This window comes from Perissodus microlepis, chromosome 22, assembly GCF_051167445.1.
Source record: "Perissodus microlepis isolate ML-2025 ecotype Zambia chromosome 22, ASM5116744v1, whole genome shotgun sequence".
In the NCBI taxonomy this organism is placed as follows: Eukaryota; Metazoa; Chordata; class Actinopteri; order Cichliformes; family Cichlidae; genus Perissodus; species Perissodus microlepis.
Window position 1 is genome coordinate 16,782,383 of NC_140481.1, and position 26,676 is coordinate 16,809,058.

Genomic DNA, 26,676 nt, shown 5'->3' on the forward strand with positions numbered 1-26,676 from the left:
AGGACAGGAACGGCTGCCTTATAGTTCTAATATGACTCAAGATAGGCTGAATATGACCTAACGGTATCCTTCTCATCTGTTGCAGCAGTGCAGCAGTGTCTTCCCGTAGAGCCAGTCGCCCTCCTAAAGACCCCAGCATACTCGTGCACCGCTCGTATCATCACACAGCCACGTCCAAGCTTTTTTTTCACTAGTCTAATCTTTTCAGACTGGTGCAACATCTCCCTCTGTATAATCGGTGAATCTTTGAACTTCTGTACTCCGACATGATCCTACACTTCTGTCTTCAACCCTGCTGTGGCTAAAAACCCAGCTGGGTTACAAAATCAAGAAGTGCACGACCTGTGGAAACAGCAGTGGACGGGAATTTAATTTGACATCAGCTTTTTTGTATGGTGCTGTTTGTTAGGCACTACACAACAGGAATACAATGGATCTAAATGTCTGCTTCTTTCAAATGTCAAAGGTCTACTTCTTACTCCAAGATAAGGTCATCATTATGGAGACCAGCTGTTTTAACAACAACAAAAAAATGCTTGTTAAAGCTGGCTTTAAGGAGATGTCCACACAGGAAACGATTTTCTCTTTGTGATGCTGACAATCAGTCACTAATGGATACTCCAGGCTCTGATCGTCTAGGTAACCCTCTGATGCAGTTATCACCTTGCAATGTGTCAAGCAGTGGCATCCTTCACGCTCACTGGTAGCTGCTTCAGAGAAAAGTTTAACTTCACACCGGCAGCTGTGATGTCACCTGTTAAAGTCGCCTAATGTCGTTGACTTTTTGTCTGTGGCCGCCACGCCACTGAAAATATTGCTTCCTGCGTGGACGCCCCTTTAGGCTTGCCGCTATAATGAAATAACACAACTCTGAATTCTCTGGGCAGGAATTAACATATTTATTACACCGTAAAGAACAACAATACCAGAATTATACTGCAAAGTTTCACAGACTGACAGACCATAGTTTACAGCCCAAAAAAAGAAAAGAATTAAAATTAAGAAACAAAAAAAAGAAATAAAATCAACAAGAAACCACAGTTCTGACATAGTAGACTGGAAAGCTCTCTAGAGGACACTGACAGTAAGCGATGGAAAGACCGCTTAGCGTCAGCCTACCACTAACCTGTGGTTTTCATGTCTTAATTAAGTATTGCACAACAACTTCAAATTATTTGAGCTCTGTTTTTTTTTCACAATAAATTTTCTCAAGAGAACGGAAAAACCCTCCCACCCCTGAAGTTCAACTCCTTCCCCCCCAAATTAATGCTACGGCCTTGCTGTTTGCTGTCGGCCCCTCCATTTCCCTATTGTTTTATGTTAAGTAGGAAATTTAAATAACGTTTCCCCCCATTGTGAAAAACAGGCATGCCTAAACTCATAGCCTCAAATTTTTTTTTTCTTTTCCAAGATTGACCTTTTGTATATTCCCCCAGCTGACAAATCGACAAGCACTTCCGCATGTCTTAACAACAGAGAAAAAAACAATATAAAAAGAGGAGAAAAGGCGGTGGGGAAACAGGGAAGAAAAAAGAGCAAGAGAAACATTTCTTATCTGTGACCTTAGCTTGTGCCGTCGAGATGGGAATTTCTTTAAAATTAGCACAATTTTCTCAAATCTGTTCAAACAATTCAAACTCTTGATGTACTCTAGAAATGCCACAGGCATAAAGGAACATAACAAAAGTTTTTTTTTCTGTTTTTTTTTTTCTCATTTCTATTTAGGTTTCATTTATTTATGAGGTCTGCATTGTTACCAAGTAGTGATATGGTTTTGCAGCTGTATGAGCTTCGACTTTGGGTTTTATATTTTCCTGTTCTCTTGTGCCCATTTGGTTTCGACTAGACCAGTATCAGCGCCGTGACTGATGCTCTTATCGTGCTGTAAGAGGTAGAGTGAGACTTGTTTGCCACCGAGGAATTTGTAGCAAAACACACATAGAGGAGGGAAGAAAGAAAGAAAAATAAATAACAATAACGCTTCTCAAAGCATCATTGAATGATCGTGTTTCCTAACTTTTTTTCTCTCTTTTTTTCTTTTTAAACCCAGATTTTGCCCTGAAAATTATGAACACATACATTATTTGTTGTATACCTTTAAATACACTAGTGTTAAAACAGCTTGGCTGTTTCTTCACAGCTTCTGAGAAGTCGCTAGTAGGGTGTCAGACACCTTTTTGGATTGTTTAACCCTTTAAAGTCAAGAATGCAAGTGTATGTTGTAGTTAGACAAGGAGGGAGAGATGAGGAAGTACAGAGGGAGCAAACTGCCCCGAAACCTTTGTGGGCCTCCACTTGTTCCTTGAGGTCAGAATTTGTAACGCGCTTCTGTGTAGCACCAAGGTGTTTGGGGTGAGTGTCGGGGTAAGTGCTCTCGTACTGCGATTGAGAGGTTTGTCTGATTTACGCTAAAGGTTTTCGACACAATTGCGATGGATTAACCCAAATGATATAAATAAATAAATACAGTACAATGGCGTTGGTGTGAAAGCCCAGTCTCACATTTACCTCTGCGAATCAAAAACTTAACTGCTTAAAGCTGAAATGGGCACTGAATCTGACAGTTGTGTAATGACAAAATGACAAAAAAAAAAGGAAAGAAATCTCGAGAATCGCTTCAAAAATGGTTTCAGAAGTTGCGTTTGTGTCACATTAGCTATTATTGCTGCAGTTAAAGTGTATCTCCGCTCTGCACGCTCATCGGGGTCAATTCACACCTTCTTATTCCACAATGTGAGACGAGTGCTCGTGGTTTCCAGAATATGGTAAAGATAAATGAATCTTCTGGCGCTGGACGTCGTTTTCTTTTTGTTCATGGAAATATGAACAAAAGCTGGAGAAACGAATGCCCGAATGTCTGAGTGGACAAACCTCTTTTCAAAAATCGTCTAAATCAGGATTTTGGTCCTTGGTGTCAGTCTTTGGCTGTTTTTGGTGTTTTTATGTTTAACTCTTGTGTTAATACTGCGTGTTACCTGGTGCTTTGCAGTGTTAAAGCTGTCAATCGGAGTCTACACCTCTGCATTTGGAAAGTTAGTTTGTTAGAATAATTTTTTTTGTATTGTTTTTTAAAAATTATTATTATAATTTTTTTGGTTGTTTTTTCAGTTTTTTCTAAAAAATAACAAATATTTAACAAACGTTCAGTAATGTGCATGCACTGTTGTAACTATTTAAACAACAACAACGAAAAAAAAGACGTTATGGCTGCTCTTCTTAGCACGCAGAGTAAAAAAAAACAAAACCGAACAAAAGAGAAAAAGAAAAACGGAATGGGTTTGGTGGCTTACATTTTTCCATCTCCTCCCATCCAGATAAAGTGAGAATAGAAGATGCTAATACTACATACAAAATGACTGGATGAGTTATGGCTCTATACCGACAACACAAGTATGCTGAAAAGAAGCATGCCGAGATAACCTCTGTGACAGTGCAAATACATTTATGTATGTCCCTTGTACAAAACATTTAGGTTAGCATTCCGCGCAACATGCTAGTTCTCAGAAAAGATCTGGGTCGGACTCAAGTAGCAGCTCTGAGATATAGCTTGTGTCTTTTCTTGAGGACGTAGGGAAGGAAAACTTATAGAACTACAAGGAAACTACCACTTATACACAGAAAAGAAAAGAAGCAGCTTGGGGAAGAAAAAAAAGAAAAGATAACACTTCTTTTTTTTTTTTTTATCTCTTTTTGCACCAGCTAGAGAGAAAGAGTTATGAAGGACTTAGAGTTGTGACTGGTTGAAGTACTATGCATTGTCACAATTGTCCAACACATATACAATAAATAACCATTGGTGACACCACAGGACAGAAGTCTTAAACACCATGACATCTACAGAAAACGAGTAAGAATGTGAAGAAAGATGAAAAATGTTGTCAGAGTCGAGATAGGAGGGGAGGTTGTCTGGGGCGAGTCTATGTTTCCCAAGCCTGCTGTCGAGGTCATTTGACAGTCTTGCCAGTGGGTTGATGACTTCACTTCCTGTTTGAGAGCGTCTGTGACCCACCGAGCGATCGAGTTCTATTTGGTCCGTCCTCCAAGTGTGCAGTGGGCAAGGTGTTTGTATCTTATCCAAGAATTCTTCCTTTTACATCAGAGAAATGGTTTTGTATTTCCCAGACCACTGACCTGGATATTATTACAAGTGAGAGGGAAATAACATCGGTTGAACAGCTGGCAATCTGCTGCACATCTGCCCGTTTCGTGGCGGTCTGTGGGCCGGAGATTCAGTCCATCCCCTCTCCCCTCTCCAGGCAGCGAACATGCTTATTCATCCTTCTGTGTGTCTTTCAGGATTCTTAAATCTAATATCTCTCTTATCCCAAAGTTTTCTCCGAGACAGTTACATTCCCCGTGATATGCTGTTTGATAAATGTCTGAGGTTGACTAGTCTCGTGTACAGGAAGGAAATAACCACTGACTCCAGGATGAAAAATAAAAACGTTTGAAAAGGGCAGGTCAGATATACTTGTCTTGAGTTCACGGCTATCTCTGATCAGTCTCTTCATATTTACAGGGGAAAATAAGATAAGCTACAATGACGACAACTTTAACAACAACAGGTACAAGGACAAACAGTCAACAAGAATAGCAAGTGTAACAGTAAAAGAATGTCAACTTTTAAATTCATTCATTCAAAACAAAGAATATCTTTGTGTTTCTTTAAAGTCATGGCAAGTCAATATGACCTGATTATGGACTTCCTCCTTCTATGACTACGCTGCGAGATAGACAGAAGTATTGCCGTCTCATTCTAGTATCTAAGCATCTTTGCAGGGCAATGTAGACAGCCACGGTAGTTGTCGGGTTGTGGGCTGGCTGTTACACCTGGGAAGCCTTTGCCTCCTACCTCTGTGTGAGTTTCTTAGCGTGGTGTGCCATCAAGGGCAGAGGAGGACGGGGTGCTAGGGGTGGATGAGCGAGGGGTGGCAGCAGGGGGGGTAGCAGCCGGACTCCCGGTCCCGCTGCTTGGGGTGCAAGCGGAGGAGCTGATGGGAGCGGGGGTCTCTGAACCCGGAACCCCTCCCTGCTGCTGGCTGGCCTGCTGCTGCTGCTGAGCCTGCAGGGTCTGACCGCACACATGGTGATGCTTCTCCCAGTCTTTATGCTGGCAGAAGGAGCCGCAGTAGCGTGCCGTGTTGCAGCCGCTGCATGTCTCACTGGCCTTGCGTCCGCAGTTCCAGCAGCTCTGACGGACAGAAAGAGACAAAGTCAAATAACCCCAAAAAGTAGCAGTCAGACAAAAAACAATTTGTAATGGTTTAATGCTCTTTTCACATGAAAATCTAATCACACATTGTGACCAAAAGTAAAGAAAATTCCACATTAAACTTGGAACTAGCAAATACAACATGAAGATTAGCAGCAGAAAGTGGTACACCACACAGGATACCATGAAACAAGCCTCTACTTCTATGCTTGGCACTTAAGCCTGACCCAAACCACAGACAGATAAAAAAAATCTCTTGTTACACTTAGGGCCACTTATATATCTTGGAAACCGCAAGGAGACCATGTCAGGGCGCCTGCATAGCCAGAGGAAAGAGGAGAACAAAGTTATAAACAACCTCTGAAAGTTCTCCTCTGGGGCGCTTCTCTGTTACAAACATCGCTCCTGCAATTAATGTCAGATGAACGGCAGAGTTCCCTCTCAGTTAAATGATTAAACTTTCAGGTCTCTAATGGAGATTACCAAATGCTTTTACTTATTTCCTCTCGGCTCAAATGTTAACACCCTTCCAAGCACTGTAAAGTAGCTACTCGGGGGTAATAGGTGCTTCATTATCCTTGCTTTACTTCATTTTGCTCTTCCATATGCACTAACACATAAGGGGTGGATAATCAGGTTTTACAAAAATGTGCACTATGTAATATTTTTTCTAAAATAGTAATAAAAAACCCACAGCATCTGCATAATCCACCACAGCTTGCATCAAAAGTCAAACACAAAAAGACGATAATGACACTGATGATGAAAGACTCAGAATGTGTACATTCGCTTCTACCTCGCTGGAATCCTCCTGCTGGTTGATTATGGAGAGCGCCTCTTCGGCTGCCTGGCGCTTGGCTTCGGCCACTGTTCGCTCCATCTTGGCCCGCTCGCTGCTGATCATTTCGTGAGCCTTGCGCTCGGCCTCTGACACGGCTTTCTGCAGCTCTGACATGGCCTGCCGCTTCACCTCATTCACAGCCTCTTCTGGAAAGAGTGTGGAGACAGAGGAAGTCAAGCCTCCCGTACCTGCAATGTAGCGCGTGTATTTTTCACTGGACTGTATTTTCAGTACGAGTACACCATCGTTTTTTAAACAGGAATAACATATTCGCTGCTGCTGATTCCAAATTGCGATATGCCATTCTAAACAACCCTTTAGCATATTCACAGTCTCATTGTGCTTGTTTGTGTCTCTGTCAGGTTTTCGTTCTGCTCTCCAGTCGTTCATCCCGTCTACTTCAGGAGAGAGCAGTGCTGAGTCTGAAGTTGCGTGGATGAGCAGTTTTCATATTCTGGCTAGAAGCTTTTTTTGTTCCTGTTATGCTTTCAGTCAGATGCTCAGCTTCTGAGGCAGCAAGACAGGCAACTGCAAGAGACCCATAAGGGCTGACTCCACAGCAATATCTCAAAATGTGGCAACAGCAGAGACTGCAACTCACTCCCACTTTAACAACCAATGGGAGTCTGCAAAAACATCTCAGTAGAAAACCTCTCTTGCGCTCTCTCCTAGCTAAAGCGCGTTCAATGAGCTGCAGGCTGAGCTCGTCTTGATGTGTGTTTAAGTCCGCAGCGCGTGCTAAACTCAACTGCACACAAATGTTTTCGCTACTCAGCTCTCCTGCTGTCTGTATTTATTTATGGGAATATCAAACCAAGAAACAAATTACAACAAATACAATATATTTCTCCTGCTACAGATGAATTCAATTACTCCATCAGTCCAAACATGCATGTTTTAAATGCACACTATGTCTAAACTTGCATCACTGTTTTAACACATCTAGAAGATGCAAACTAGAAAACAAAATCTGCAATGGATTATTTCACACGGCAAAGAAAACTACTTTAACTATTCATGTTTATTTTATATTTCAAGGCCAACTTTCAGCTTAGAATATTTAACATTATTATTTTATCATTTATTTAATATATGACAAGATTTAAGAGCACATCAAGTCTAAATGTTGTAGGCTGACAGGATAACGGGGACACTCGTCAGCTGATTTAATTAAACTATTACGATTTCGTTCAAACACTGATTAATTTCTTTTTAAGAACCTTTTAAATGTCTAAATAGGCATATTTACATCAGTGTGTGACATATTAATGTAAAGTTCAATGTTCCTGGAAGATCTTGATCTTATATATTATAATTTGGAAAAGAATATCCCGAGGATATTCTCACGAGAGCACGAGCTGATTAATCGCAGGTAATCACTCACAAAACGTGCTTTTCAGCCGGAGCAATATGTTATTTTATCCTTGTTTTGAGGAATGAATAACCTTCCGTGTGGGTGTTAAGCGGTGGAATTCCTACAGAACGTCAAAGCAAAAGGAGGGCTTTTTTGTTTGCTCCCATCAAGCCTGTAACTTGACTAATTGTGTATGCAAATCAGGCAATTTATATTTAAATTATGCATTTCCATTGTGATCCCAGAGGCCCATGTGGTGAGGGGAAGTGGGAAACCGGTAGGACACCGTGCAAGGTGCTTGAATATTTATCACCAACTGTAAACATTTTGCCCATTTCAAACAGATGTATTCGCCGCTGCACTCCATTGTGTTAAAAATCCTATTTTGCAATCCTCCCCGGGTCACATTTAAATCAGTCTCTCCTAAGCCCGAATATGAATGAAATGGATAACAGAAAATACTGAGGATAAGGCAAACAGAGTGAAAAGTAAGAGGCCCCTTTTATCCGACAGACAAAAGATAAAATACAGCTTTATGCCTGACAAATATGCTTCACTTTCTTAGTACATATTACACTGGCGTTAAAAATGTAAAATCTGTTTTCGATATCAGACCGACTGCATGCTTTTATAAAGACAGAAACATTTTCTCTCCACTGTGATTGAGGCGAATTTTTAAACCAGGGTGCTTTTGTCTTTAACCTACTATGCTGCTTGAAGTCATGGAAATTGCCCTGGTGCCTTGTGACATATGCCTTGTGCATGGAATTGTGATTACACACCAAATGCCTTAGATGGAAGATCGATCAAAGCTGGTGAGAGGAAAGAGAGTACTGGAGAGGAGGCAGAGTCCCGATGGTGATACTCAATTCAATTTAAATGCATATTACTTGTTCTGAGTATCTCACACATCATGCTTGGTCAAGCAAGGGGACAATTTCTTTTCTCCAGGGGGTTTAAAAGGCAGATATACTGTATCACTGGTGGAGAATACAAAACCTCAAAGAGTGAACCCTCAGGTTTTCAGAGTGATAACAGTGACACAATGCTGTTTGTATAAGCTATAAAAAATGAAGGCAAGTGCTGATTTTAATCGGGTTATTAAAACATTAAGGAGTTTCTAAACTCTGCGCATTTTCCTCTACAATTTTGTTAAGTAGAATAGCTGCAGTGTCTCTCATTAAGGGGATAAAAAAAGTGCCAAAAGCAAATTGAAACCAAATCTTGCCACTTTTGACAGGAGACCACTGGGCCAGCTGTAAAAGCTCCTTGTGTCCCTTATTTGACTGCAATAAAATCCTTGTAAGGCCTGACATCATATTCTGAGTGTGCAGTGCGTAGTGATGAAACTTCCTACAGAATCAGATATAGATAACCTGACTTTAATGCAAATCTAGCAAGGTTTTGTGTTGCAGACAATAGACTACACTGGGATGAAAAGGGGAGAGAGCAGGTTTAAAGGAGCCTTTCTCGTTCATCTACCTAAACATGGCCTCGAGTTCCATAAAGCATAAAGCCTTCAGACAGATTAGGGGAAAAAATAGAGGAACTGTGTTTACGTGCACTGATCAGAGGCATGAAAGTGCTGCTCACCAGCTTTTTTCCAGATCTCTTCAGGGACGTAGCCAGAGACAGGCCGGTGCAAGAGCTCCCGGTGAATTTCTGGAAAGACACAAACATACAGACGTGGTAACCAGAGATCCATCAATGGCATAGTACACAAAACTGTGAAATATGTAACATTTCGGCTTTTTTTTATGTTCCAAAGGACTTTTTAAGACCAGTGCAATGAAACCGACTTATTATCAGCCAGTGTACACATATTTAATGTAAAAATAGGGGGCCTAGATTTGAACTCTGGGGGACTCCACACTCAATATTATTAATTCATAAAATACAACAAAGATCTTAAAGCAAATAATAATTACTTTTGGACTCATTTCAGATTTGAGCTTCTTTAATAGTGGTTTAAAAACTTCCGAGCCTTAAGCCTCGGATATATTCCATTGCAGACCGGGACAGCTGGAGACCCAACAGTCATTTCTGTTTTACTTCTTTGAAGTCTCCTGGCTGGGCACATGCCTAGTTGGCACATTGTCATATAAATTCTCCACAGATAAGTCTGTGTGGTCACAAAAACAGGCAGGCACATGGACGTCTGCACAAACCCTCTCAGAAGGTTGCAGAGTATAATCCTTGCTTTAAGAGACCTAACAGACTGCAAGGTAATGCACATCAGCTGACACCTTTAGAGTCTGTATTTAATATAGATACCTTTAAAGAACAATTAAAGTTGCACAGATTACACAGAAAAACTGAAAATGAGTCGTCTTAAAAGATGAACAACAAGCTTAAAACCGGCAGACATGCATATTAATTATAATTTAACAATAATACTTCTAGCATGTAAGTGAATCCATACCCGAAGTTGTGTTTTCTTGTGCTGCAGGGCTCTGCTGCCTTGACTGCCCGCTAACTGCGCCTTTCTTCTGCTCCTCGGCATCGCTGTATCGTCGGATCCAGTAGTTGAGCTCCTCACGGTCAGCCTCCTGGCACCGCCGCAGTACCGTCAGTGAGCGCCTTGTTTTTTCCACCATGTCCATGATGCAGTTGAGCAGCTGGAGGTGACAGGGAGCAGACACAGCGCTGAGTTTACACATAGACAGGATGAATGGGCTGATTTGAATTCAAAGAAGGTGTCTTTGTCAAGGGTAGAGTTCTTCACATACATGTAATTTCAAACATCGTTTTGACTGAGCTCATAAAGAAACTTAAAAGCATCCAAACTTTAATAAAGACTCGCCACAAGATCTGCTAGATAACAATTTCATACGAACTGATACTCAGAAAACTTACAAAGACAAAACTGTAGAGTATAGTAATAAAATTGTTATTACTTTTCTTACATGGTCAAGGTGCTTCCACTCCTCAGCCCATTCTCTGTCTGTCAGCCTGTGGTCAATCACTTCCTCCTGCCTGGTGCCTGCATGCATACCTGCAAGGATGAAAGATAGACAAATAGATGGACAGATAAACAAACAGCAACTCAGCATGACACAATCAATTACTCCATCAAGCCCTTGCTCCCCTTTTCATTTGAATTCAGTTTGGCACTCTTTCTCTATTCATTTCTTTTCCCTGCTCCCACACTCCCCCTTTTCTCTGCTATCTCCATATCGCTCTCCCACCCCGAGGGCAGGACTCAGATGACTGAGCTTCTCCTCCAGTAAACATCCATCACAAGGTGAGACATGCTAAATGTGTCTCCTATTTTTAAAATAGAGCCCAAGTCATTATTACAGCTTCATCAAGGCCAGCTTTATGCAAAAAAAAAGGATCTAATATGATGATCTCACATCTAAATGTGCGTCTGCGGAGTGTTAATGTATCTCACTTTTTATGACGTCTGTGGCTTCTGAGTCTCACTGATTATAATGATAATCTGATTGATTATTGTAATAGTTATTCATCTCAGTGGACTATAAAGATATGAGAAACCGGTGAAATGTATGTAAAGTGATCTTGTGCTCTGAGATATACAGTCGTGTACACAAATGTAATCCTCAGTATCCTCACCAATGGGCCTTGCTCTCTCCCGGATCTCTCGATGATTAGACGCTGGGTGTCTGTAGGTGTCGCGGTAGTGATGGGCAATGGCCATGTCGTCTAGCCTGTAGTGCTGTGGAGGGAGTGGGCCTGGGTGAGGCAGACCATTGGGTTGGTAGGAGAGTCCATTGGATGGGCTGAAACGCTGGGCAGGGCTTATAGTGCAGGGCCGTTTGCTGGGGTGAACGTCCGGATGCAGAGCGCTGTCTCGTTCAAAGCCGTTCTCTTTGGTTCTGAGTGGAGACACAGACAAATGAGTAATGTGGCTGTCGTTGTTGCTTAGACTCTTTCAAACAGTGACGTGGGATAATTTCCTTTTTTAATAAGGTCGTAATTTTTTTCTTAGTTTCTTTTTTTTTAAAGTACCGGCAACATTTTTCACTCGTTTTAATATTTGAAGACAGAATACGGGGCCAAAGCTGGCATAAATCTTTGCCGTTATTACCAAGCTCGAACAATTTCTACTGACAGCTCTGCAGATAACAAAAGGCTTCCTGAGGTGCATTGGATTGGGAAAAAAGGAAATAAAAGAGAGGAGAGCGGACGACACAGGAACAAATCAGTGTGATATTTACATCACACCTATTTTGTAAAAATAAGTGATATAAAATGTGTTTGTTACAGTTATTTCATACAAGAGCCAGACCTGAAGCATATCAGTACAACAACTGGTCCACCCCCTTGTGCTGTTGGAAATATTTGAGTCCAACCTACCAGACAAAGCACTTGCAATGAAAGGCTACTTTTCCTGGATTCCTTTTGGAATTTTTTTATTGAAAACATGTCTATTCACAGACACACACAGACACAAATAAGCCTGAATGTGTGTGCTCGCATGCTTGCACACATACTCACACAAGTAGTTTTCAGGGGATCAGGTGGATTTTTGTTAGCCTGCTTCCAAAGATTAATGTGGCCAGGTGTGTTATTGTGTGAGCACGCTCTCACACGTGTGCTCTGTATGCCTTTGTGTGTGTGTTCTCACTTTTGTCACTTCACAGTTACAATTTGCCAACCTCCCCCGCTATCTGCAGTCCACCAGTTTCCTCTCTCTCTCTCTGTCTGCCTCTCTCCTCTCCGTTCCCATCTCCCTCTCTCTCTCTCTCTCTCTCCGATGAACAGATTGAACTTCTTAATGAGCTGTTTTTATGGGCTCCTAATGCTCATCCACAGCTCTCCATATGCTCCTTCCCTTGCATTCGTCCATCTCTCCGTCTCCCTCGACTCATCCATCCACCCCCACCCCCTCCACTCTTTTCTGCCCAGCCTTGCTACTGCAACAATATTTATATCTACAGGCACTAAAGTATACGCCTGTGAACACATTTACAGTCACCTGTGCAAAACCCCAGTGTGCACGCCCTGTTAAACGATACACACGTGGTAATTTGCGCGCTTATTTTTGAATACAGTTAAAATTTTCTTTACAGTGATGCGATTAAAAGGCACCAATTTATATTTTTAATATGTTTATTTAACTTTAAATTTGAAACAATGCAGGAATATTATTTACTGACTAGATTTCTTTTGGAAGGAAGAAATAGCCTGTTGTGTATGATTATGCTGTATGCCACAGATAGAATTAATATTCTGGAAATGCACTAAAATGTAATGTGCACAGAGTTTTCCAAAAAGGCATTGCTATTAGAGTACGATCATCAGTAATACTGTACTCTCAGACGATATTTAAATATTGGCTTTTTGAGCATACACATATCTAAGGCTATACTGTAATTTTCCTGGTCTGTTTTCTGCAGGCGATGGTATTAATCAGAATGCATTGATAGTGCATTGTTGTCTGTAATTAAGAATTCTCATTCAAATTCCAATATTCTGACACAGGCTCCAATAAGTGGGAATGCAGAGCAGGGGTAAGCAGAAACCAGAGGTGCTTAGCCAGCCATATTGGTGCTGGAGCCTCATCTGTATGTGTTATCAGCCCATCTCCCTAGGCACACACACGCTCACGCAGAGACACACACACACACACACACACACACACACACACACACACACACACACACACACACACACACACACACACCACACGCACGTACACACAAAGCACGCTCACACGTTCACGCTGGATCCAGAATCGTGCACAAACACAGACACGCATTCACACAAAGACTGCGTTTTCACACTGAATACAGATGCCTACTCCCCCCCCCCTCCTTCCGCATATTCCCTCTCACATTTATACGCGCACCTTTTCTACTAAGCTCACTCCCCTATGCACCAGACGCCCTGCAAATGTGCAGGTATTACAGAAAAAGTCTGCATATCCGAGTGTTTGGGGAAAAGAGAGGTGAGAATTATTAATATCACATTCAGCATTTTTGTCCCTCAGCAAATATAAAATGTACATTTCCGTCTCCCCTGCCTGTATTAAAAATTCTGACCCCCGGGGACTTTATTTCACAAAACAATACATACATTGTAGTCTGCAGCTCCCACAACAGATCAGATATGTTCACAAACTCCAGTGCAAAAAACAGTTCTGTATGGGTCTGTGTATGTCTAATAGACTTTGCTGCAGGCTTGTTAGCCTCTGTTATTATTCTGATTAGAGAAGAGTATAAAGCCAAACTCTAGATTTATAGTCTGATCTTATGGTTTGTTCATATCGCAGCTCTATCACCTCAAATTTGTTTTACTGGGGCAGCAAATGAGCTACATTCTTGAACATGCACTTACACACACCATTGGTCTGGATAGATTTTTTCTGTGCCAGACAGAGAGGAAGATAGCTTTTTTTTCCCTTTTTTTTTACGGCGCTGTGTGTTTCTGGATGGAACGTCTCAGTGCTTGTCCATTAGAGCAAGGAACATTGAGTCATTACCAAAGTCCGTGACAGCAAACGGATGTAATGATTTGGCTGGGGTGGGGGGAGTTGAAGTGATGTGGAGACTCGTACAAACACAGGCACACTGTACTTACACACCCGAGCAAGCGTGGAAATAACTTTATAAGTTTGGAATCAAAAACACACAAATCGGAGGGCTTCATACACATTCAGTGACACATCTATTCATGCTTTTCATTACGGCACAGCTGTCTTCCGTCTTTTTTCCCTGCGTATGTGTGCCTGGGTGTAGCCAGGTCTACTTTTCCCATCTCATGTTCTCCTCAGTTCTGGCCCATTAAGAGCAGAAGCCAGGAGCTGAGCTGTCCAACGGAGCACATCATGAGGCCCGGTGGCGCACTGGCAGACGCTTCCCGTACATACATTTGCACATGACACTATTGCCTTGCGTTGGCTCAGCTTGTGTCTGTGGAGTAATGCAGGGGCTCATGGGGATGCAGGCATCCTCAAAGGGATTTATGCATGAGCTCAAACAATAGAGGGTAAAAAAAAGTTTCATTCCAGGAGCTGGTAAATGTATAAGCTCTACCCACAAATTCCAGCTATCCTCTAAGAATTCCAACCCAAATCAAGATTTATTAAACACTTAAAATGATGAAATAGTAATATTTGAGAGTGATGTTCTGGTTTTATGAGTCACCCACCTGTCTGGTGTCCTCCTTTTGCCGTTCTCATTCACATCCAGCAAGAGCTCTGAGGAGTCTACTGGGGAGGTGGTGCTGGTGTCCAGGAGTAGCTGCTCATGCTGGGCCAGGTACTGAGCCGGGTTCTGCTTGGCCAGCCTGGCACAGTGCAGCAGCTCCCTCTGAAGGAGCGGCAGGTTGGCCTGCAGGAGGAAACAACACTTGATCATTATGGGAAATTCACAAGAATACTGATGACTGTTTCCTGAGAGCTCAAAGGAGGTACAAGAATGCAAGCAGTGTGTGCCTTTCAGCCTGACAACATATATAAAGACTATTACATTTTCAGGTAAGTCTCCTTTGGTGAACAATCATTCAGACTGTGAGCTGGTTACTGTTTACTAAAACTTCTTATCTCTGAAACACAATATTGAAACTTTGGAGGTGAAATGTACTAAAAGTAATAAAAGTGGCACTTATGACTTACAGCAACACTATGATCTGCTCTGAGTGCTTTACGTTGTAACAAAGGTAAATGTAATCATATTAATGCTCAGGAAATGTAGACAACACACAGTCCTAACACCTGACATGTTACCATCCCACACAAAGAACTGAATCACACATAAAAGCCAATGTCTTATAAGATTTTTATTCCAAATACCACTTTATTGTAAGAAGAGATCCATGTCTCCCATACCATCTCACCCCTCTTTGCTCATTATTCCTGAACCACCGCAGCTTTCTGAGACCCAGAGTGCATTAGCGGCCATAAAGTCTCTCTGTGGCATAAAATTTTAAAAAACACAGCAGCTATTTTCAAACTCTTTGGCATACTGTAACAAGGGGGTCTACTTTCTTGTGTGGAGTTACGGGGCCATGCAGGTATGCGAACATCGACTTCAAAGACATCTGATGGCGTGCATTATGAGGCAAGAAGATGAAAGTGTTGCGTCAAGCAGGCTTAGAATGAGAGTGGGGGCTATTTTGGCGAGGCACATCACAAGAGCCTTTGGAGAGGCCATCTTTGCAAGTTTTAGGTCCGTTAATCTTTGCTTTGTCCTCACTATCATAATCTCTCTCGCAAGTCTCCTGCTTCTTTTGTGGTTCCTTTCCTTTTTGTTTTTTTTTTGTTGTAATCTTCCTCACAGTCTTCACTCCTTTGTTCTTCTGTTTCCTGCAGCTGCACACAGAAGTAACACTACCTGAACTGGGCCATGTTTTGTTTAGTAGTATTAATGTTGTAATCACATGAAAATCTCTCTCTAGTAATTGGCTGCAGTAAGAGAAATGCCAGCCGCTGGCCTTCGCTTTACCTGCCCGAGTTAATGGTCCGTTAATAGTTTATGATCATAATTACCCTCTGGAAAAAGGGAAAAAAAAAGAAAGAGAGAGCATAAAATAAATTGCTTTGACCCTGGTGAACTCATCTTATATTAATTAGAGGTCATCCTAATTGCCAGAAGAGATGTGGGATACATTAACAAAAAGACTGAGTCAAGAAATGCAGACCACTGAAGAGACTGGATCATTTTTCATATGATAAAGTGCGGCGATTTGCTTCCGCATACTTATGTTAACCAACATCTGCACTTGTACCAAAAAAAAAGGGGGAAAAAAGGCACATTTCAAGTAATGTTCAGCAGCCACAGCTAAATTCTACTTGGGGTGATTTATTGTTCAAATACTGCTTTTGTCATTTTGTCAAACGGTGCCAAAAAACAATTCAGAATATGCCACATTTAAGATGTGCTGCACTTCCTCAACTTTCTGTTCTCTCTGTATAATTTGCAGTTGGAAGAGAAAGGTGACTTCGTTTTTTGCATGTCTATTTTGCCCTATTTCAATTATTTCCTATCGCAACAGACTCTCTTCCTTCTCCTTCGCTCTCATACACACACACACACACACACACACACACACACACACACACACAGCTGTATGTGTTTATTCCCCCGTCTCGCAGCACTACTCACACTTGAATCTGACGCAAGAAAAACTAAAACAACAAAGAGCGAACTTTAAAAAATGGCACAACTTTAAGTGGAAGGCTGAGATGCATTCATATCTTTTAAGAATCGTGTGGCCCGCATCTCGCCAGCACATCACGTCACAGCCATTGTGTGGTTTATGATTGCCTCCTTCCAGTAAAGAATCCCAACCAATTTGCGGTTTAGCATTAAGAGAAAAGGAAAAAAGAGTTGAGTGAATTTGAGAGGGGGTGGGTAGTTGGTGGGATTGACTCGGTATAACATTAGCGTAATGAAAAACCTTGAGCCCTGACATGCATTGTTGCAGCTGTGCTTCGACGCACCTATAAAAGCTCCCCCACACCTCCAGTTGCTCTCTGCTACCATATGGTAGCTGGCATTAAAGGCCCCGCAGTGGGAAGACACTAAAATTAGACTGGGGAGAAAGAGAGGGGCTGAGAAGGAGCGATGGAGGAAAAAAAAAAAGAGAGTTGCATCTTTGATTCCGCAGCCATCCCAGTGATACAATAACCATCTGGCGAGGAGAGGAAAAGGGAAGGAGGGACTGGAGGATGGATGGATGGAGAACAGTAGATAAACAGAGAAACGAAAGGGATAAGGACAGAAGGAGGCAGAGGGAGAAAAAAAATCTTTCACAAGAAGCGAAAGAAAATGAAGAAAACTTAAGGGCAAGGGAGTGATGTAGGAAAGAGAGGGGGTGGATACAAAGCTCCTGTTTGTATCGTTAACAAAGAGTAATGGCAGTTCTAGTGGGACCAATTTCTGCTGCCCATAACCACGCTGGCCCTTGGTGGATAACATAAACTTGTGAATGTCAGTTGACACATGCACACATCTGCAAATGCAGATGTGAGTGCACCATGTAAAGTGAGAGGATATTGTGTTGGGAAAAGATGCCGCCTGTGTTTTCAAAAGTAACATTTACCCATCTGTCACTCAGAATCTCTATTAATTCAAGTTTTTTTTTTTTTTTTTTTTTAGATAATTCTAACCTTTATAAGGCAGAATCTGTAGAGAAATTACCAGATTTTTGGTACTGCAACCTATGGTCTGATGATGATTAGTTTTTTATTTGCTTTTTAAAAAAAAACTGAATAAAAAACCCTGATTTGCATTCATAAACAATGCCCAGATGGGAAGTTTTGATCCGGATATCCGCTGGCTACATTGGAAGCACTGAAATATTCACCATTGTCCCCAGAGATTAGTCATCAGACAATAGCGAATGGGTTCCCAGATTGCTCAGTTACAAATAGCAGAGAGTCCATAAAAAGTGAAGAAAGACTGATGCAAATCAAGAAGAAGACTGGAGAAGAAAACAGGAAAAAAATGGAGCTTTTTACCTTTACAGAGGTGTGCAAAAGAATAAAAAATGAGTGATGCGTTAAATATTACGCCCGTTGCTGCTCTCCATCTTTCAGTAGCTCACTGATATTGATCTCCACTTCACCTGGACCCATTACATGGTCTAACCTTCTGCTGCTCAGTATAAACCTCAGTCCCATTTGTCATCCGTGACTATCATAACAAATCACGCTACTGCCCCCAGTCTCAGCCCCTAGTTTAGCCTTCAGAATATGCACCAAAAAGCACTACATGCACCTATCTCACACAACCACACATTAAATAAACATTATTCCCTTTGTGGACACAAATAGAAATAATTTCATCTCCTTCACTTTTATCTTCCACAGTGTGATAGATATGAGAGATATGCTGTTGTGATTGAGGGGAGGGCACAGATGCTTAAGAAAGTGTTCTTTCCTCTAGTAACATACCATGCTAATGTTTGAAATGCAGCTCAGTGGGAATAAGGGAAATAATGACAAAAACAAGCCAAAGACCAATATGAAGATAAGGAGGACATAAACAGATACGTTGTCCTTGGGGATAAAACCACAGTCATTCTGTTTCAGTATATTCACTGTGTTTCTCTTTAAAAAACAACAAATTCTTTCTATCCAAACACTCTTATAAGAAAAAATTCTGCCTTGTGTCAGCGTTTTGCACTATATAGACAGACTGAGCAAAAGAAAAGAAGAAAACCCTGAAAGCTTCTCGTCAACAGCAGAGAAAGTGAGTAAGAAGCAAGAAATAAACAAGTGAGGGATGGATGAAAGACGGGATAAAAGTGCAAAAAAGAAGAGAGACTCAAAAAAGAAAGAAAAGAAAAAAAGAGCAACAACAGGGATAAATATCGTGAACATAAGTATTCACATCTGGAATCTGTGCCGGCTAAATGCTTTCCAGATTTCATTGATCAAACAAACAGGCGGGCAACCTTCTTGTTGTAAACGTGTACTGAAATGCCTCTACCTTCAGAAAGGGTATGACAAAGGGTCGCAGAGGGAAGTTGGTGGCTTCTTGCAGCTTGGAGTGAAATTCTTCGATGGTCAGAGTGGAATTCTGGAGAAGAGAGAGACACAAAAAACAAACACATGAATCCATCTGGAAGCCATTAAGTGATAATATTACTTATTGGAAGCTAAGCTATAACCTGGCCTGGACTGAGCATTTTGGGTTTTGTAATAGGAAGCACATGGGCAGGCCACAGCGAAAAAGAGCCACAGAAAACAAAGGCACACATCTCCTTCCATCAGAGAAACAAACGCACATACAGGAGTCACATCATCCAAACACATCCTGCACGAAGGACAAATGTGTCTGATTAAAAAGGCTTTTGTACGAACGCTGATGGAGTTTATCATACGTGAGATACAGGCTCATTTAAAAACAGTTATCTCTGTATTTATTTAATCATTTAAGTATAGTTCAGGGCTCGCAAAATCGCTAGCCCGACGTCCCGGGGCTAGCGATTTTTCCAGTCGGGCTACCAAAATCTATCTCTGCCCTGCCCGTCGGGCTATCGTAGGAAGGGAAAATATATGTCAATGCTTTTGCATTCTTTCGGAAATTTCGTTAGAATTTGCTTGTTTTTTTTGCTTTCACTTTGCAATCGCGCGAACTGTGTATAGAGAGCGACAGTACTGATTGGTGAGTGACGATAATTTGCGCACCAATTCCTCTGACATCGTCTTATCAATCGTTAGCTTACTATGCAAACATGACAAGTGAAATCTCCCGCAGCAAGCTTAAACATGTGAGAGGTTGATCGCGCAGAGAATCGCTGAGCGTTAAGTGAGTGCGTGTGTAAAAGCAGCAGGATATATATTTTAGTTCTGCTGAGCCAAATAAGACAGGTCAGGGTGAAGAAGTGACAGCCAAAGAAAAGGTTACCACAAAACGGAAAAGTTATGACAAATCAGACTATAAGGCAAAAAATAAAGTGCAGCTTTATGGTTTCATGGACAAAAGAATTTCTGTGGCTGCAATATGACAAGCTAAATAATAAACAGGGGTGCACATAAGTGGTCCGCAGGTGCATTCGCTGTCAAAATAAAAAAAGGCGCACAAGATAAGAAGTTGCAACGCGTGTTTGCGTACATAAGATTTTCTGGAGGAGGACAGACATTTGTTTAGAACTCTTAAAGATGTCGAAGAAGCAAGCTCCTTTAAGCAATTACTTTGGTGTTCCTCCACCTCCAAAGAAATGTCAGAAGGACTCCGAACCACAAAAGAAGCGCGTATTCTCGGAAAAGTAGTTGCAGGAGGTGAGCTGGCTTCAAACAAATGATGAACGCACAGAGATGTGGTGCGGAATGTGCCGTGAAAATCCCACTCTAGCGGACAAAAACAGTGCATTTTATATGGACGCAAACACGCGTTGCAACTTCTTATCTGGTGCGCGTCTTTTATTTTGACAGCAAATGCGCACATGCGGACCACTTATGTGCACCCGTGTAAATAACATAATGTTCTGCCGGGTGTGTTGTTGGTTTTCCCTCGATTTCTGAGTCGACAAGCGCCTTTGTTACTGGGACCAGTAATTTTAAGAAAGACCCCCATTAGAACCCATGAGAAATGCAAGAAATGCATTATTGCTCAGTCTGCAATATCTTTCCCAGAACAAACACCAATTGCAAATAACATACTAAAAATAAACCTGAAAAATCTGTTTAGAACAGCGTACTATGTTGCAAAGAGTGAACTACCACTGGCAAAATTTAGCAGTCTTTGCAAACTTCAAAAAGCAAATGGCCTAGATCTTGGTTCCACTTGCCTCTTACCCGTGACTTCAGTGGAAATTTCAAATTCAGGATCTGACACAGGCTGATTCATGTTCTACACAGTTCTTACAAGTTCATAGAAATTTCTGTTCAATTAGAACCAAGTATTTGAGTTGATGATTGTAATTTTTATACAATGTTGTAATTTGTGTTTCAACAATTTTTTGATTAATGTTTTGTTTCCGTTACAATATTATACTTTAATGTATAATATTGTAAAGGAAACAAAACAGGAAACAAAACATCAATCAAAAAATTGCTCTCTTTTTTTATTCGGGCTACTTAAATTTATTTTGGGCTACCAAAAACTGAAGAGTCCCTGCCCGAAGGGCTACCAGGGATTTTGAAATTTTGCGAGCCCTGTAGTTGCTTGTGGCTTTCCACTCTATTTTCACATTACCACATGTCTGCTCGTGAATTATAATCAGAAGCTGAGACACAATGAGGATTTTCTATATCTGGAAGACATCGGGGACATGGATAATAATGCACTGCATTTAATAATTTATGCTAATCAAACTAATCATGGGGTATTCACACAACTTTTCTGTTGTATATGTGTGCATGGCAAGGATTCATTTCTGGATCAATGCAGTGCACGACTCTATCACACTGGTGCTGTAATGCTCCTCATTTATGTACAACTCTCTCTTTTTTTTTTACTGATCACAGAGGAGAATAACCAAAATACATTTCAGCAGCAGGAGATTGTGAAGAAAAACACAGTGTGTGCATGTGTGTGCACTTTTATTGAGCATGTGTTTTTTTTTCCTGTAATAGTGCAAATGTGGAGATGGTTTAAGCGTCTGAAGCAGTGGGGGGGTTGGTCAAAAAGTGGGTTACGCATTGCAACTTGTCAACTCTGGCACCCAAATAAAGACTAGTTGCTGAAAGCTACATCAGTGTCTGACAAGACAGTGTCACTATTTTTAATTTTCAGCATGAGGTATTCCCAGAATACAAAGGAAGAGGTAAAAAATGCAGAGATGGAAAAAGGTGTGCTTGCACATGGCAGAGGAATCTTCTATAAAAAAAACAAAAAATAAACGGGGGGGGGGAGAGAGAGAGAAATCAAGCAACACAGAGAACATAAAAAAAAAGCTGCAGATATTATTTTTCCTCCCAACACTCTCAGCGTTATTTCCCAGACCTGAATTTTGTTACATTCAGTCTTACATCTGTTCGCCCAGATTGCGTAGGGGCTGTTCTTGACAGCTAGTGAAACCTCCCGAGTCTCCCTCTCTCCCTCTCCCAAGCACACAACCAGCTAATTAACGGTGTCACTCTTTTCAGCGAGGCAGGGGGAGGGACAGAGAGACAGTGAGCGGGAGAGGAACACTGGGGGGGGGGGGGGGATGGCAGGGAGGTATGCAAACCAAAAGGACACAGGAGAGGCATGTGCGTATGCAGACGGTGAGAAAAATAAACATAGTGAAGCCAAAAGGAGGTTATGCTCTATGTGGCTAATTAAAAAAATTCCTCCCTCCTTCTCCTCCGCCTCCTCCTCTTTTCTGCACAACATTCAATCATTATTTCTGTATTCCCCTGCTCATTAAGCTCAAAATTTCTCAGATCACAAAGACGTGTGGTAAATCTTCAGATTTGCACATTGTATTTTACACCAAATCCTTTCCCTGATATATCCTTAGCATAACTGTGTCAACTAAACTGGGAAACACATCTGTCTTATCAAATGTAGTCGATGTATATTTTGTAGAAATGCCAATATTAACATTCGTGGTACCAATGTGAATTTCCAGTAAAGAATGTGCTGTATTTAAAACCTTCATATTTTTCAATCTTTTCCTACATTTTTCTCATAATTGACGAACTCAGACAAATTCTGATTTACATGTTGAATATCAAATGCTGTTTTATTCCCTCTATTTGCTGGATCTTAATTAGGGTTAGAAGTGTGATTAGCAGTAATGCTTTAATTTGAGCATCCTCTTAAAGCCACAGTCATCACTTGATTGCAATTACATCTATTCATTAGCTACATAAATAACAGTTTTAATATGCAACTGGGTGAGTTATGTTAGGTTGTCAGACACCTGCACACCCTTAGTGACAACATTAGTTTGATGCTGGAATGGGAAGTCTAATCCATATCGCCGTCGTTTCCACGTTGTTACATTTCAGTTGAAATCACAGCAGTGTAGTTAAATTCATTGTAGATCAGCTGTATAAAGATGGATGCTGCCAGCCTCATGTCACTGCTGTATTTTCTCTGTTTGCCAGGCATTGTGTGATCCTCAAGAATGAGTTTTAATGCTACCGATCGATGTCAGTTTTGTAGAAACTCTACAAAGGTTTTGAGCCAACGCTCGTCTGCTGGAGATATTTTTTTTAAGGCCTGCCACTTCTTCTTTTGTTCTTTTACTTGTCCAGAATCTTCCAAGATACACTAATATGCCTCTGAGAGTCATCTTGTTGGTGAAAACATGCTATTTAAACCTGTCAAACTGTGTTATCATTGGCCTCAGAGATTCAAGATTTTCTTGAAAGGATGCTAGTAACAAAGTGCCTAAAGATATAATTTAAAATGTGTTCTTCACTAAGTTGTTTATGTGTAGACACAATGCTATTTAATTCCTTGAGATAGGTGTCTTTTTTTGATTGAATGACTTACTACTGCCCAAGACCACTTTAAAAAATTACAAGAAAGTCTGACTTCTTGGAATCAAAATATAAGGAAATAAAGATTCACTCAAGATTGTCGCACAATACTGTATTTACACATATTAACACATTTTTTTTAACAGCACCAAGCAGTTACTTCCTCTCTGAGAACACTGTTCCAGCTCACAGACACCAAAGGTTCTTACCACTAATCCCAGCACCAATGTGCGGACTCTTTCACCAATTTCAGGTGAGATGTCGTTCCCAAACTGCTGTAGAGTAGTGAGGAAGCGCTTGAGCTTGCTGAGCTGTCGGGCACCACAGGCTGGAGGCAGCTGTTGGTTGGCCAGAGACGATGAGGAGGATGAGCTAGGACCATTGCTGTAACCATTTGGAGGAGATGGAGCGCCGTTGAGCGCCGTTGGGGAGTGGCTACTGCCGTTGGTTACTGTGTGAGATAAGGACATAGAGAATAATGTGAGCAGCAGACAGGAAAGCACGGCATTTGCTAATTGCATTTTCTTGACGTTATTTCTTATTATTTTTGTAAATTTTATTTCTGATAAAATCACATTACTGTTAAAGTAACACTGGATTTCCTCCCGCTACGTACAAATCATGGAGGAAACAACAGCTTTGTGGAGACCAGTGATTTCAAACGATGTGCATTCCCCTAAAATCATCCGCAAGCGTCCGCATTTGTTTCCAATTAGTGCGCCTCCTTTGAACCTTCACGGCATCCTCCTATAAAAACATATTTCTGTATTTGGAGACACGTTGCCTCTCTCTACCTCCGTCTCCCTTTTCTGTTCTTCCCGAAGCTCTAAACATGCCGGTGACAGTGAGACCCCCCCCTGTGCTCCACAGCGCGGAAGCTATATGTGTCTGTGTGTCTGTTGGGGGAGTTGCTGTACAAAGAGATACAAGGCAGCATAAAGCTCTCTCTCTAATGAGATTAGGTTGTGACTAGCGATCCACTCACTCCCCCTCTGGCCGCCGTCCAAACCCACCACTGTAAAGAGAGGAGAGAGACGAGATGCTCAAACTGCATCTGGTAACAATTACCTCGGATGGAAATCAAAGCATACTGCTTTGTTAAAACCTTTGGCATGTGTAATGAGAGAGTTGGGCCTTTCCTCCCTCATTGCATGGAAGCCCCAATGTTAATTGTGGTGTGTGAGCGTTTGCAGCAGAGAGAGAGAGCGAAACAGACAGACAGATGCAAAGGGAGAGAGAGAAAGTAAATAACATAAATGATAAAAAGGGGGTATGTGATTAAAAATGAACAAAATAATTCAGCCGTTGCAAAGTACCAGCAGTACCAATGCAGACTCAAGTGCTCTGAGCACACAGGGCCTCTGATTCTTTGATTCTAGTGCTCTTCATGCAAGTGGTTAAGTATGCTCTTCTGAGTGAATACTAGGGTGTAATTTGCTCGTCACAAGCTATGTGCGCGTCATGGCATTGCTCCAACAGTTTGTAAGCGTGGGTGTTAATGAACTTGTTGGGAAAGAATTGAAAAGGCTCAATGCAACTTGATAAGAGGGTCTCACGAGTCCCACACGTCCACCTTGATAACTCGCATGCTGGAACTGCGTTGTCTTGTATGAGCTTCTGCAAATCTACTGTCAATCACCATTTTTAGAGTGCAATTTGTATATGATTGTTAAACCCCCAACCATACAGCCAGCCGGGACATGACTGAGCTGTGACATTAGTGTAAAATATTAACTGTGTTAAGATTATTTGTTTTTTTTTTTTTTGGGATCTTTGAGCAATGCTGGGAACATTTATAGGAAGGTAATTTTCTGACCTCCTTCCTACTCATCAGCAGGCTGTTGCTGGTTGGCCATTAATAGCAAAAGTAGTCACATTATTTCTCTCACTGTAACACTGGACCATATTTGCAGCATGGTCACGGTTTGCAATAAAAGTAGGTTTTCTTATATCGCTGGACGTCTCCATCAGCAATAAACACGTCCTCTTTGCTTACTCACATGTAGTTGGTGTGTAGGAGCTGTTACGGGGTGCTCCTTGTGTACTGGGTGGGGGTGGCATGGTAGGGGGGGTCAACCTGGACTGTGTCTTGACGTCCGCAGGTGAGTCGGGCATGATGGAGCGCTTCCCAGTGCGATCTGAGCAAAGACAAAGAAGACAGAAAATATTAAAGCAAAATACCTCGAAGTAGAAAAGAGCAGCATTTTTGTCGCCTCGCATTCTGTGCCAGGTGGGATACAGTGCGAATACAAGCGGCAAAAGTGGCTTCCTCAGTTGGGTATCTGGGTTCTCTCTCAAAGATAGGATGATGAGTTCAGGTGTTTGGGAGAGGCTCAGAGTAGAACTGCTACTCTGACACATTGAAGAGAGTCACTCGACGTGGCTTGAGCATGTAACTAGGATGCCTCCTGAGCACCTCCTAAATTTGCTTTTCCTGATGTGTGCTATCGAGCAGTCCCTGGGGCAGATCAAGGACACACCGGAGAGATTAAATCTCTCGGCTGGCTTGTGAACGACTTAGTGTCCAACCTCTTCAATCCATGAACAGCTGGTGAAGATGGCAGGAGGGATGGAGATCTGTGTGCCTCTGCTTTGGCTGCTTCTCCCCGTGACAGAAGATAGATGGATCATAAAAGGTATTTATATATAAATGATATAAAGAGAAGAGCCAAAAAAGCCACCAACTTTTCTTTGGCCAAGCTCATTTAAGACAGATACATTTTTGAGGGCGCCATTAATGCTGAACAGGTTTTTGAAGCAATTTATGCTGACATCCAGATGGCACTGATGTGAGGAAGACAATGATAAACCAGATTCTAGCTTTATTACAACAGCATTGGTTTGCCTTCTTGCAGTTCAGACGTGTCACCAGATAAAAAGATTTGGCGCAATATGGAAAAATACAACAAATTAGCTCTCAAACTTACAAGCAGATGAAATCGTACACCAAGCGAGAACGGGAAAATATTTTGATTTCCAAACTATGGCAGTTCCCGATCGCTTATCGTGTTGTTAAAAGAAGAGGTGATGCAACACGGTGGTAAACAGGACCCCATCTTTTTTTTTAATATGCGTCTGAGATCAAATATAAAATGAGCACTTATTTTTCCAAATCTTCACAGTTAGAACATATGCTCTTGATAAGCTGTTGCTATTCACAATAAGAAAAAAAGAGCTGAATTATTCTCGTTGATTAATGGAAATCGTGCAAATGTATGCCTACAAAAACGACACAAATGCACGTACAGTACAAAGGGCAGCAGAATTTATTTTGATGACAAAATGTTTGTGAGGAGCCCCAGAGAGACTCGATGTGGAAAGAGATGGCTCCCCTCATCTTACGCATTTGGCACACAGTGTCTGACTTTGAAATGAGAAATGAGAGTGAGCAAGCAGAGACTCACAGACACACAGACAGACACCTGAGAGAGAAGCAT

General features: G+C 41.5%; 1 protein-coding gene across 4 annotated transcripts in view; it reads right to left on the reverse strand.

Annotated features, from left to right (window-relative positions):
- Positions 1-875: 875 nt before the first annotated feature.
- Positions 876-26,676, reverse strand: part of runx1t1 (RUNX1 partner transcriptional co-repressor 1) — a 58,909-nt gene continuing 33,108 nt past the window's right edge. Inside the window, exons 2-11 of one of the 4 annotated variants that reach the window (XM_084918908.1) lie at positions 25,240-25,377; positions 23,449-23,690; positions 18,810-18,899; positions 14,524-14,705; positions 10,984-11,246; positions 10,305-10,402; positions 9,830-10,025; positions 9,001-9,069; positions 6,009-6,241; positions 876-5,191 (exon numbers count right to left, since the gene is read on the reverse strand). In XM_084918908.1, coding sequence (XP_084775034.1) covers positions 4,868-5,191; positions 6,009-6,241; positions 9,001-9,069; positions 9,830-10,025; positions 10,305-10,402; positions 10,984-11,246; positions 14,524-14,705; positions 18,810-18,899; positions 23,449-23,690; positions 25,240-25,377 — 1,835 coding nt within the window. In that variant the 3' untranslated portion in view covers positions 876-4,867. The remainder of the gene's footprint in view (positions 5,192-6,008; positions 6,242-9,000; positions 9,070-9,829; positions 10,026-10,304; positions 10,403-10,983; positions 11,247-14,523; positions 14,706-18,809; positions 18,900-23,448; positions 23,691-25,239; positions 25,378-26,676) is intronic. The other 3 variants (XM_084918909.1, XM_084918910.1, XM_084918911.1) reach the window with 3 other exon arrangements.